At 39.3% G+C, this 14,256-nt stretch overlaps 2 protein-coding genes across 5 annotated transcripts in view; both read right to left on the reverse strand.

The window, feature by feature from the left end:
• LOC149004566 (secretory carrier-associated membrane protein 1-like) overlaps positions 1-12,880 on the reverse strand; it is a 32,258-nt gene extending 19,378 nt beyond the window's left edge. Inside the window, exons 1-5 of one of the 4 annotated variants that reach the window (XM_089168262.1) lie at positions 12,657-12,880; positions 12,470-12,565; positions 9,739-9,804; positions 1,580-1,696; positions 1,387-1,449 (exon numbers count right to left, since the gene is read on the reverse strand). In XM_089168262.1, the coding sequence (XP_089024388.1) occupies positions 1,387-1,449; positions 1,580-1,696; positions 9,739-9,804; positions 12,470-12,526 (303 nt within the window). In that variant the 5' untranslated portion in view covers positions 12,527-12,565; positions 12,657-12,880. Of the gene's footprint in view, positions 1-1,386; positions 1,450-1,579; positions 1,697-9,738; positions 9,808-12,469 lie in introns of all 4 variants that reach the window. The other 3 variants (XM_089168260.1, XM_089168263.1, XM_089168261.1) reach the window with 3 other exon arrangements.
• A 995-nt stretch (positions 12,881-13,875) lies between these two features.
• On the reverse strand, positions 13,876-14,256 carry LOC149004567 (uncharacterized). Its single transcript, XM_089135677.1, has one exon. The coding sequence runs from the start codon at positions 14,254-14,256 to the stop codon at positions 13,876-13,878; it is 381 nt and encodes a 126-aa protein (XP_088991803.1).

Here is a 14,256-nt window from a genome sequence, read left to right on the forward strand (position 1 = left end):
TTTGGAGAGCCCTAAACCTTGCTCTTTCAACCCAGGCATTTCTTATCTCCCGCCATATCCCTGCGAACTCCAATTGTATCCTTTGCTGAAATGGTACTAAGGATATTGAGCATTTATTTTTCTCTTGCCCTTTTTGCAGCTCCCTCTGGAGAAAAGCCCTTGCTTACATTTGGCCCCCTCCCGTCGCTCATTTGGGTTTGATCGTGACTGGTCTTGGATATTAAGTAACTTTCCAGGTACCTCTATTTGTGACCGGATAGGTAAGCTTGTCTTTGGTGCTATGATCCACCATCTCTGGTGGGAGCGGAATCTCAGGCATTGGACTTCTAAATCCCGCTCTCTCAATTCGATTTGGAATGCGATTTATTTTGATGTATCAGCTAGACTCATTTGTATTCCCCATCCCCCGGTTGTTGATCAAGGAACAAGCTCATTGTTGTCTCCTAGGTCTTAACTTCCAAATCATCCCTTCTCCCTGATCTTTCCCAGTTTGGATCTTTCTTGTAGTTCGGTGTTTGTTCTTTAATATTATTATTTATTCATCCAAAAAAAAAAAAAACAAATACCAAGCAACCACATTACTGGAACAGATATTTGATGATAAAAAAAATGATACAAAAATATGCATGAGTAGTATTTTGCAGCAATACATCTACCCAAATAATAGACAATATTCACCGGATTATCAAATTTTATAAATCAAATGCATCATCATGCTTGAACATTTTTAAGTTTGATAAATCATCCATTCAACTGTCAAAACCCCATTAGTTGATAACCTAGTTTACACACTCAAGAAAATTACCTGATCTCAAGAAAACCATCTCATAAGCAATTTTCTTCCCTAGTAAGTGATTTGTGTCCTACTTCCACACAATGCCCCTTTGATCCTTCATTATCACACCAGTCAAATCCCATGGACCCATGGACATCCCAAGTTCCCAGGGACCTCTTTGGAGATCACCCCATAAACCCCAACCCAAAACTTCAATTCCTCATCTTTTCCCCTAGCATGCAAATATTATAACACTTTAAATTGGATATGCAAATAACATGACCAAGTATTTAAATGTCAACACCAGAAACCGGCTTGTTCTCATGTAATACAAATTGAGATTTATTGAGATCACTGAATCCAGCAACGAAAGGATTGAAATTGAAGTGACTCAACTGATTCTGTGTAATATACATTGTATTAAGCTATTCAGCACTTCTCATATTTAATAAAACAGATATAACATATAAATTCATTAGAGAGATACCAAAGTAGGAGTGATTCCAATTTGGATTAAAAGTTGAATCTCTTAGCAAGATATGTTCAACAAAAGAGGGACATTTTGACCAGACTCTGCAGAATTCATTCAATGCAATAGAACTGGCATGTACCTGTTCTCGCTTCTTTAATTCAGCCTCCTTGGCTTGAAGCTCCTTTTCCTTCTTTTTTAAATCCTAAATTTACAAACATAACAAATAAATTAAATAAATATAAAACAAAACAAAATAGCCAAGATCCTAATACTCAGACAAATCTAAGAGGTGAGAAAAATGGCTAACAATATACTTGGGAATGAAAGCGCACCTTTGCTGTATCAAGAGGAATATCAATCGTTGCTCCACGATCATAGTTGAAATCCGCAGGCTCAGGAGGAAGAGGTGAAAGTCTTGAGTTTGTGGCAGGTGGCACACTTCCAGGATTCTGGGAATCACAGCAAGATAATGACTTTTAGAACTTAACATCACAACAGGAAGCCAGGGTCTCATACAACAGAAGAACATTTCAGATCCATGGTGATTGCATATAGAAGTAAAAAAAGGGAAAATAAATGTCTCAAACAAAAACAACCAGACATACAGAAGAAGATTTCACATCCATAATGATCACAAAAAGAAGTACACATCCATAATGATCACAAAAAGAAGTAAAAAGGGAAGATAAATATCTCAGCACCCCCCCCCCAAAAAAAAAAAAAAAAAAGACTTTCCAAATGACATTCTGCTACAACAATACAGCAATAAAAACATTACAATGCATTTATTAAAATGCCAATGAAATTGGGCATAGATTGTTAACAAAACATTTAGTTGTAAACTAGTTCATCTATGCTCAAGTACTTGTAGACTATATCAGAAATATATTAACAAATGTCAGATTTCAAGTGAGTTACCAGACTCATCCCTTGCCAGACTTGTTCCTTACAGGAATTTCAGTTTGCTTAATCAATATAAGAATTTTGAATTTTGTTTATTCTACACAATGGAAGGAAGGAAAACATCATTGTAATCTATCATCTAAAAACATCGATGAAATAATGGAGGTTTTAACTCCAACATCACAATCTTAATGAACCATGTAATTTTATAAATGTATCAGCCTATCAGGTGTGGTCTTCAGTTGAAATAATTGCTTCAAGAGAAGTAATTTAAATAATCTCACTCTATTCTAGTAACAGTAAGAATTTTAGTTTACTTGCTAGTTAGGCCATTGGATCCTGATCATGGTTTGACTGGATTTTAGGTTTTTTATTTCTAACTTTTTAAATACAATTACATATTTTCAAAGCCTAATTATTTTGTCGTAGATATCAAATAACAAGCAAGACTTGATGAAGAAAATCCTATTTCTGCTCCAAGACCTGGAGATTGGTGTCTCCCTCTGAAATGTTGGTTGTTTCACTACTGGACCTCCAGCCTTGGGAATAGTCAGTTTGATCCACATCATTAGGCTGGTAACTTGTCAACTTGATTAGTCACATAACTTGGGAGTTATTGGCATCTAATTAGGCCCATTCAAACTCCAAGCAAGGATAAAGAAGATGAGGGGAAGAAGGGGAAACTTGAGTGGAATCAAACTGGCAGTAGGGAAGAGGGAGAAGAAAACTAGTGCAAAGATGAGAAAAAGAGAAGGGGGGGAGGGGGAGTGCATACGCACAACCTATAGGATTTAAATAAATAAAAAAATTCAATAAAACTAGGACTCTTGACAAGTTAAATTAACTAAAATTGTTCCTACATGAACCATCCTGCTTGAATTTTATTTTTCTGATAAATAAAAACTAAATTAAAGAGCCCCCAAAAGGGAAGAAAATGAATGTACAAATAGATTTTTTTTTTTTGTGGGGGGGGTGAGGGGGGGGGGAGCCAGCCATCAAGGAGGAGTTTGGAGAGCAGAACTTCAACCCCAAGTAACAACTATGAGACTATTCCTTAGGGTATCTAAAACAGGGTGGGGAGCAAACTGAAGCCTAGTGGAGACGTTAAAGCATATGGCTTTCCAAACCAACTCCAAGGAATAGATTTGGAAGTCCATCTCCTAAGATTACGCTGCCACCACAAGGGGTGGATAGTGGCACCAAAGACCAGCTTACCAACACGTGGACTTGAGGCCCACCAAATATGGAGAATAATCTCTTTGATTATTGTTCACGTTATTGTAGCATGACGAGACACTAGTTGTGTGCATCAATCTTTCCCTCCAAAAAAAACTCATCCTTGAGTTTCATTTAAAAAAAGAATCTGCCTCACTCAATCAACATCATAAAACAGAATTTGACGGGTTGCTGCAGCATTATTCCATCAAAATCATTGAAAAAGGAAAGAAGGGGTATAAGAGATAGAAAGATCTCAAGGAGGAGAAGAAAAACAATGAAGACAAACAAGTTGAAAAGTCCAAGAGAGAGAGAGAAAAGAGATTTACCTTAGCTTTAGGCTCTGATACCAATTAATGGGGCAAAATAGACAATAAGAATAAAGAAGATATGGGCACAAAGAGGAAACTTGCCAACTGGCAGTATAAAAGAGTGAGAAGACTCATAAGAAGACAAGAAAAAGAGAAGTGGGGGAGTGCAAATGCACATACAATACTTGATCTTTAATTCATATCTTCAATATCCTTTTTCAAGCTAGATACAAGGATTTGAATAATAAAAGAAACATATTCAATAACTAGGACTATTAACAATTTAAATTAACTATAAAATTGTTCCTACATCCACATTACCAGCCCATTTTCCTTCCTTAACCCTAAATCCATCTCTCTCCCTACCCATGTCTCCTCTTATTGGGCCTGGCCCATTCCAACCCTTGCTAGGCCCACTCCCCTCTAAGAGTGGGTACACACAACCCAGACCCTTGTTCCCCTCCTCCTCTATTTCCTGTAGGCCTGGCTCCCCTCTTAACCCAACCCCCGAACACTCCTTGCTTGCCCAACCATCTAGGGCCTCCTCTAACCCTACCATGGACATCGTTCCTTGTCCCTTGTCGATCCACGATCGTGAAGGTTGCCGAAGGAGTAACCGCGCAAACAAAAGGCAGCAACAAATTGGTGAAGATTTTATTGTTGATTTAACATTGCCACAAAACAAGAGGAAAAAGAAAAGAATCCAAAAAATTGGAGATGTCTAGTTTGTCTAGTTTGCTTTCCATTTTGCTCATTGATAGTTGCTAGGCTTGTGGCTTCTTTGGTTCCTTGTTTTGAGCCTTGTGGCTCTCGTTGCTCAGGATTTGGCTTTTTTGCTTTTGTATTCACTTCTCTTTGGTAATGAATTTATTTATTCATCCAAAAAAAAAAAAAATTGTTCCTACATAACCTATCCAAACTAAAATTTAGCTTGCATAATTATCCCAAAAAATAAATAACAAAATCCTACATTATCTCTAAAATTCCTACACGTAATAGCATCTCCTATTTTGTCTCCTTGCAAGCTGGACTTAGGGCCACCAAATATGAAGAATAATCTCTTAGGTTACTGTTCACATGACTGTAGCATGAGCAGTAACTGGTTGTGCCGCATCAAATTGTCTTTTCTATTCCTATTAGATTAGGACAATGTATTTATCTAATTAAGCCCCCTTATTATATGTCTCATTCTAGAGAATAGATGGTTCCCTCCCTGCATTTTTAAATTGTCTTCAGCAGCAGACCCATCCCTTACTTAGAGCACCAAGACTTGCTGCATGTCCTTAGCAGCCAAGGTGAAACCCCTAGGCTTAGCATGTCGAGTCATTATTGTTTTCCCAAACATAACAAGTTATTCTGCCCAACTTTAAGTCAACAACAGTGAGGCCATTTTAATTTTGTTAGTCTTGTATTAAAAGTTTATTTTTATATCTCAGCTTTTAAGTCCAGCAGCCACAATTTGGCCTGCCTAGTCAGTATAGGAGTCAATAGATTGCTGTCCCGTTTGATTCAGTTTTAGCATTCTAAGTCCAACAGAACTTCCTATATAAGGCTATAAGAAGACCCCCCCCCCCCTCATGAAATAGACTACAGTTGATTAATAAATTTATTTTCTCTCAAGCTTGAGAAAGCTTGTGTGTATGTGTATATGTGTTCTGCACTAAGTGGTTAGTTCAATCTTGGCAGAGGATTGAATAACTTAGGCTTCTTGGAGAGATCAAGCCAGATCCTTGCTATGGCTGAACCATAATTGTCAAGGCGAGGCGATAGGCAGCAACAAAAACCAAGGCGACACCAAGCAAGGCAACAAGGCATACCAGGACACGTTGACCCAAAGAAGGCCAGGATGCCTAGGTGTCGCCTTGACAACTATGGAATTGACAGCCTTCAGGAAGCCATTCCATTCAAACTAAAGCTCCGTAAGGTATCTAACAGCACACACCTATCTCCCTTTAATATCACCTTTCCATTTCCTCTGATTTCTTGAGCATTCAAACTCCCCAAGAAACCAAAATACAAGGTTCAGATATATACCAATCTAACCATCAGATCTGTCCCAAACCTCAGGCATATCATCCCCCTCAAGTTGTAAGCTTCAATCCTAGTTTCATCCCATTCTAAACAGCCAATTAAAAGATATAAATGGTTTCTCAAATTTCCGTACTCCCTAAAACCAAAAAAAGGGGGAGAAAAAAAAAACAGATCTTCTAATTTGGCCATCCAAATCCAACCAGACATGGCATATCATATTCCTACATGATTACCTATATTCCCTCCAAGTTTCAGCCCATTCTGATGCCTAGAGGCCCTTGATTCCAAACTCTAAAGTTTCATCCTATATCACCCCATATCACACACCTTCCGCTAGCCCTCAACATCAACACTAATCATCCCATACACATAATGACATAACCAAACCTGCTTAAAGTGAACCTACTGTCTCATAAATTGGTTCTGACGAAGATCTTGGGCGAACTGGCTCCTAGCTGATCATCTATCAGATGACTACATCATTGGTTCTTGGAAGAACTGGCTCTTAGTTGACCATGTATCAATCCATGACTACCTCATCAATCCTCTCAATATTAGGCCCAAGCAAGTGCCTGCCATGTTCATCCATGCTCTTCCGTGGAGTGCTACCAACAGTCACTTTGTCTTTAATGAGTTCAGATTAAAAGAACCCTTGAATCCTTGATAGTATGTTGAAGGGAATTTACTTGATGTTGCCTTCAAGCTCTGAACACCCATGGGGAAAAAAAATTGGCCCAAATCTTCTTTTCTCTCGATCTAGGTAATAGGTGCATTGCCTTTGTATTCCATCTATCTTTTTGTAATGCTCCACTGTTCACAGGAAAAACTTGGGTAGTTGAATGTATTCTAGTCTCATCTTGCTGTGCTCAGGTAAACCATCAAAATAATTGTCTAAAGCATATAACTATTCATAAAATACCTGAGGATTATCTATGGCAACATATTCCTTTAACTTGTTCACCTTTGGAGTTCTTAGTTGCTCCCTTACTTTTTAGGGTCTATGCCAATGAATTCAAGATCTTCCTCCGGTTGGGTCTACCATGCTCTTGTACCACTCTGATGTAGCAATATATTAAAGGGGGTCAACTAGGAACCAGTTACAACATATCTAAAAAAATGGCTCTAGTTGGGCTTTATTGATAGGGGTTAGCCCAAAATTATTTGGGTGTGTTAGGGTTTCACTCTCAAATGGGTATGATTGTTTTGGTCTTTTGATTTTTCTTTTTTTATGAATAAAGAAATATATTAAAAGGCAAAGTGAAACAAATACAAGAGAGAACAGCCTACAAGCAGGAGGCCAATAAGAGAACTAAGACCCCAGGAGACAACAATGAGCCTGTTCCTTGGGGTATCTACAACCAAGGAATGGGGAATTGAAGTAATTCTCGTAGAAACACCGAAACATATGGCTTTCCATAACATGTCTATAGAACTAAATTTGGAGGTCCATCGTCTAAGATTGTGCTCCCACCATAGGTGGTGGATAGTGGCACTAAAAACTAGCTTACCGATCAAATCACAAATGGAGGAACCTGAAAATTTTCTCAAATCCCAAGACCAATCTCGAGCAAAACCAAGAGAACACCTCGAACGGGGCCAAATGGAAGCAAGGGCTTTATCCCAAAGGGAACGGGAGAAGGGACAAGTGAAGAAGAGGTGGTCGAGGCCCTTTGAACCATTCCAACAAAGGGTGCAATTTGGGCTAACTGAGATATGGCGTCTAATGAGGAAAGATTGGGTAGGGAGGGCAAGGTTAAGAGCTCTCAAAGGATGAGAGAGTGGCGGGGAATGTGACCTTTAAACCAAACCAAGGGTGGCCAAGGAACCGGGGGGAAGGGAGAGTGGATCAAGTTCCAAGCTAAGGCGGCGGAAAATGATTTGGAGTGGGAGGGGAGCCAAATAGGAAGGTCATGAGGGGAGTCAAGAAGGGGGGGGGGAATCCCAAACCTATGTAAGACTAGGGTGGGGGGTAGGGGACTAGAATCCATTGGTGATAAAATGGGAGAGAGGGGTTACTTTAGGGCTGAGTGTCTTATAAACTATGCGGGGACCAAAGAGAGTGAAAAGAATACCCATTAGATGCCACGGATCGTGCCAAACGAAGTAGAGGAGCCATTGGAGAGTTAAATGGAGATGGAAGAAAGAGAAAGAGATCTCAAAAGGAGGAGCTTCTGCCAAACCCAAGAAGGGTTAGGAGGAATGGCAACAGTCCAAAAGGAGTCAGGTTTGAGAAGGTAGGAACAGACCCAAATTACCCAAATGGAATCATGTTTGCAAGCAATTTTCTACACGAGTTGAAGGAGACAGGCTATATTGACATCTTCAATATGGCGAATTCCTAACCCCCTTTGGATTTTGGCCTGCAAGTGTTTGCCCAACTGATGGGATAAAGGAAAAGGGAGGATTCTTGGCCCTTCCAAAGGAAAGCACAAAAGAGGGATTCCATGGCAAGAATGGTAGGTTTGGGAAGAGAGAAGACACCACACTAGTAGAGATAGGAGGGTTGGAGGACCGAGCGAATTTGCACCACCCTACCGGCAAAGGAGAGAAACTTGTCTTTCCAAAGTTAGAGCTTTTTGCAGATATGGTCAAGCATCGAGGTGCAATAGTGGTTAGTGAGACGGCTCAAAATAAGAGGGAGGCCAAGATAAATCTTAGGGAAAGAGCCATGCTTAAACCCAGTGAGCTACAGAAGGGTTGAGCGCTCTACATCGAGACACCCGAGAGGAAGAGAGTAGACTTGTCAAGGTTAGCTTGAAGGCCAAAAAGGGAATAAAAGAGGGAGAGGCCCAAAAGAATGGAAGAGATGGAGTGGTTAGCTTAGGAGAGAATCATAAGGTCATCTGCGAAAGCTTTGATTTTGAGCAGTGATGATGAATGGTATAAATTTTTTGCTTGTGGAATAGGACGGCTAAGACATTTTCCACATAGAATGTGAGGATCTTTAGGAATTCAGCATGGCAAAGTTGAGATGGGGACCAGGTGGAACCTCGGGGGGTGAGCCGGTGGGGGGGCAACTATGCGAACCCAGAGAGGGTCGGCGTTGGGCCGGTGTGGCCTGAGGGGGGCGGGGGGGGGCGGCGGGTTCCGGGGGGGGGCGGGGACGTTGGCAAAGGGTTAGGCATGAATGAATCTGCAGTATTACCTCAATATTGAAATGATTTTCAGCGTAGCTGCTCCTCAGATGAAGATAGAGGACCAACCCCAAAATCAGGTTAGTGTTTGGATATTACTCACCTAACTCCAACCAGCAATTTGGATATCACACACCCTGAAGCATGTGACGTGGATATTACTCACCAAGCTTCAACTAGATTTCAAATACTAGGATTCTCATGCAGCTAAGCAGTTCATCACTCTAGCCTAGTTTGTCTTCCCATGCATAAGGGTGTAAAGCACATACTAACAATAAGCTAATAAGAAGAAAATGACCTGTATGCCCTAACTTAAATTGGACCAAACTACTGATTTATATTGAAACAGATTTAAACCACCTGTTCAATTGACATAACTAAAAGAATTAAAATAATTTAGTATGGGGATTTTCATAATCAACTAATGTATGCATTTTCAGGTTCACCAATTTGGCTGACTGCAATGTGAGCTAATGAATGCCCAACCCATATACATATAAACCCTAGGTTGAATTCAAGGGAGAATAACCCAATTGGGAACTGAATCTGCATCAAGAAGTGAGGAAAAACATGGATGGCTTAAGACTGGCAATAAATACAGATTTTAGTAAAGCTAACTGGAGGAAAGGGACCATGATACCAAACCCATTTAGTTGGGATAAGGCTGATTTTGGTTAAGTAATACTGTGGTACACATTTAAAATACAGCTGTGAAGTTCACTGTGCATTTGAAATAGAGTTACTAGTTCAAAAGTAGGATTTGCAACGTTCACTCCCATCACCAAATTTAACAGGTGATCTTCCAGAATCAAGGGAAGCAACCAAAGAACTTTTACAATCTTCAAGGAATTTCAATATCCAATGAACAGATTTCAAGCCATCAAAAAAGAATCTTACTGTGGTATAAAATGCACCTCCACCATAGTTTGACTGTCTGGATGCTTTCCCCCTAACAGCTGAATCCTGCTGTTATGGTTCACAAACAAGAACGGTGATTATAACAACAACACAAAAATGTAGGAATGGAAATGGACCAATATCAATCACATCCACAGGGCAATTCAGTTGATGCTTACGTTATTTTGGACCAGTTGCCCATGACACCCATGTCACCATCTGGTAAGTTTCAATAGAAAGACATTTTCACATGGTGATGCAAAGCATTCAAGCAATTTTGCTTCAGTAGATGAAGGAAAAAAGGGGGTGACGTCCTAAATGGTGAGCCCTAAATTGGGATGAAACCCAAAACCTGAGAAATCATCATTCAGTTGTTGAATTGACAACAGAAACCCTCCCAATGTCTCAAGAAGGCAGACCATCAAGGAATGCTTCCTTGTAAAGTAAGTTTTCAATTTCTGATGCCAACACCAAATAATGATGATGACCCAGTGCAATGAGTGTAGCTATTTCAGCAACTAATAAAGGCACAAAGCAGAATCATGCCATTCACCAATGAGATTAGGTAAATAACATGGGGAAAATATACAGGATTCTGAAACAAGCAGCATACAACTTAAAGAGATTCTCATTGACAAGATCAACAAATAAAATTCTGGCGTACAATTGAATTAGTTTATCAGGGTCAAATTTTTGGTGTATTACAATCCCCATTCCACCCAAAACCTAGGACGGATGTGAGCGCCAGGCGGCGCGAAATGTTCTATAGGCCCCTTCCTTTCCTTCGGTGCGGGGCCGATATTGTTGTTCCGGGTTCCCACGTTTGTACATTACTTATTTCACCGTCATAGATTACACGTCAATATACATCTACCTGAAGAACATTCTCCTATGTGCTAGCCATATGAGAAAATTGTGCAAATTGCATAGGCAGAAGAATCCAGCAAATTGGAAGTGCTATTTGCTTTTAAGAGCCTAAGGCAGCCAACTCCAGGATTGGGGACCCAAAAATTGTGATGCATTAGCATCAGCAGCCATAACAACAATAACTACAACATCAATCGAAGCCTTTTCCCAGCCAGCCTAATAGGGTTGGTTACATGGGCCTTAGAAGAGATAAGAAGATAGCAAGGGGGGGAGGGACAGGAAAATTTTCACAAAAAACTTCATAGCCCAGACAGAAGTTTAAAAAGTTAATCACAGTTTACAATGATGATGATGAAAATATATATAGTTGAAGCTAAATAGGATGCTTTAAAATCAACTTTATAAGAACAAAGATAAAATCAGACATGATGGTACAGTTTTTGGACAACCATATAATCATAAATAAGTAGAAACACGAAAGTGAAATTTTTATTCATCCTAGAAAGTAAGAAACATACATTCTCAAGTAAGCATGAAAACCCAGCAGATAGCATTACAATGGCCATCACTGAAGGGTCTCCATAGTATCAGAGTATATGTATACCCCACGGAGTTCCAATGGTTGATAAACCATCTCAATCTCAACACTATAAAGAACAGAAACTTTCAATGCAACCAGAGGTTGAACACAAAAGTTAATACTTTTGCCAGTTTGACAAACAGTATTTCACCCATTAGTCATAGGGATCCAGACATAAATCAAACAAAAGTAGACCACCAATACACAAATTGTTTCTAGATCTCCTAGAATTTGCTAGGATATATCCAAGTGTCTAACTTAACCAGTAAATGAGTTCATTCTTAATGGACAGAAGAGAAACTAAACAAGGACATGTAAGTTTGTGCAGGATACATGAACCCATGCTTCATCAGTACCTTCAAACAAATTTCAATCTTAATCATCTAAGAAACTCGAATGAGCCACAGAACAGAAGGTGCAATTAACTCAAGAGTACGGACAGTAGGTAGGACAACATAATTCCATCTATACTGCTGAAAATCGTTTTAATTATTTATTTATTGAATAAAAAATTGAGTTCCAACAGCAAATCTAGTTTTGCACCCTTCGGAACTCTTTATCTCTTTTTATTTTGATTTTCAGACTAGTCCAAAATATAATAGAAATGTGAAGTCCAGGAAGGATGCCGGTGAAATAAGAAAATGATGCGGTATGTGCTCTTTCAAAAGTTGCCATAATTAAGTCAAAAATGAACCAGCCAGGGTAAAGGGAAAATTGAGTTTATTTAAGGATGTTAACATCCTGCAGACTTAGAATGCAACCCTAGTACATTCTAATGAAATTTGCGCTCTAATTTTATGTGAACTTCTTAAGAGCTTCTGGAAAAAAAAAGGAAGAAAAAAAAAAAAACAACGTCTACTAAACAAGCAACATCCAAGGATTTATAAATGAAACCGTTGTGGTTAACAAGGTCAAACGATTTTCAGAGCAATAAATGTTATTTGGCATCTAGCATTACATTTCATCACCGACAGAAAATGAAAAATCCAGATCCGGCAATTGAAAGAGAAAGGCTCCATAAATCACGACAAATCTACTACCAATACTGCAGCTACGACAAAATTCAGAGAAATCAACTCAACTGAAACTGCACAAATCATCCAACCCCCCCCCCCCTTTCAGTATACGAAGTTGTGCAGTTCCAAAGCATATTTCACATTGAAGATCATACCACCACGCGGTCACAGAAACCAGGTTTATTCGTGGAACTAATAACTCAAGCCTCAAGACTCAAGGCACGTGAAATGCAGATGGAAACCACGAAACTAAAAATGGAGAACTCACCGCAAATGGATTGACCTCTTCCTCGTCGAACGGATTTTGATCATAACGCCCGGCCATGACAATGAATCAAACTTCGAGACAAACAAAAGTAAAGATCTGGAGACTCAACAATGAGGAAATTTGCAAGAGCAGCGTATCAGAAAATCGAATTCAGAAAAAAACCAGAGCCAATTTATTTTCTACGTACCTAAATTCTCTAGCTAACTACAAAATCAATGGAGAAGGACTAATTGAAGAAATGAAAGGTTCTTTCTGTTGACTCTTTGTGAATGAACGACTTTATTTGGAGGCAAATTGGGATAGAAAAACGGAGGGAACACCCAAAATGGTGCGGTGAAGCCGTGAAGGTAAAGAAAGAATCACAGATATAGAGAGGAGGAGGGAGAAGGATGGCCAGAGAGTCTCTCTGAGACTCAGTTCATGTTTGAACGTGAATGCCAATAGCGGATCCTTTATTTTAATAAAAGCTAAATCTCACCGTTGAATCGGCATCTTACAGTTACATCGATTATAAAGATGATAAATAGACGGTCGGATCAGGAATCTGTTTGAAAATTTTCAGTTCCTTCTTTTTTGGTAATAAAAAAAAATTCGGTTCACGCGCATCGTAAAAGCAATTGCATATTGCTGCTATATTATAGTATATTGTTATAAAAATATTCGGAAGTAGTCGTTTTTGTTTCCAGCTTGTAATATGATCATGCCAATAAGGCATGGCCGGGAAACAATTTTCTAAATCTACCTTCATAGGGGTAAAGTAGTCCTTTCGTAACTCAGAGTGTGCTGACTGTGCTCCGTGCTGCAGTGCTGGACCTCTGCTGGTATGGGATTGGATGTAAAGAACAGCCAGAGCACATAACTCTTAACAATTATTTTTTAAACGCAAGGCGCGTATGTTAAAGTAGGAAGGAATACATAAATTAACCAAAATTTATGCAATAAAATTCTCTGAGTATTCAAGATGAGATGGGCGTTTTAAATGAGTCAGGATTCAGACTCATTTTATGGTGGGTTTTTATTGGAAATTTTCGTCCAGTCCATTTACTTGTCATAAATGGATAATTTATTTCATTATGGATGAACAACATATGTATATAGGTCATAGGTGGACCTATATTGGGCTGGAGTGACAATTTTTTTTTTTTTGGTAAACAACAGATTTATTCCAACCAAGCAGGGAGTGGGGAAGAACAAAGTTTCACCAACCACAAAGTGGAAGACGGCCATTCTTTCGGGCCCGAAACCGAAAAGGCCTTCCTGGCTAAGAGATCAGATATTATATTAGATCTCCTAAGGATATGGGTAGGGATACAATGAATGAAGTTATCTATTAAGTAATGAATATCTTGGATCAATGGCTCCACTACCAATGGGGGTTGAATCTCACATTTAAGATATCTGATTAGCTACTTACAGTCAGATTCAATAAGAATCGACTCATAACCACTTGCAAGCGCCTCCAATAATCCTGCTCTAAAAGCGATAATTTCTCCCTCTTTAGCTGAATTATAATGTCCCGGTATCGATGAAGCACCCAGAAGTTTGCCTTCGGCATCTCGAATAATGATGCCAGCCCCACTTGCCTTTGTTCTTTCAACCCATGATGCATCGGTATTGACTTTCACAAAACCCAATGGAGGAGGTATCCAAATCGGCCGCACTATTTCTTCACATTCAATCCCCAAGTCTGAAGTTGGATTGACTTGTTTTTGAATGTCCCAAAACTCTTGCAAGGAATAGCTCGCCTTGTCAATTACTTCTTGTGGTGTCCAACTCCTATCACCCAT

This window comes from Hakea prostrata, chromosome 9, assembly GCF_041222555.1.
Source record: "Hakea prostrata isolate BN-2017 chromosome 9, UWA_Hpros_2, whole genome shotgun sequence".
NCBI classification, from domain to species: Eukaryota; Viridiplantae; Streptophyta; class Magnoliopsida; order Proteales; family Proteaceae; genus Hakea; species Hakea prostrata.

Coding starts and splice junctions, on each gene's coding strand:
- LOC149004567 (XM_089135677.1), bottom strand. CDS start 14,256: ATGGGTGATAGGAGTTGGACACCACAAGAAGTAATTGACAAGGCGAGC.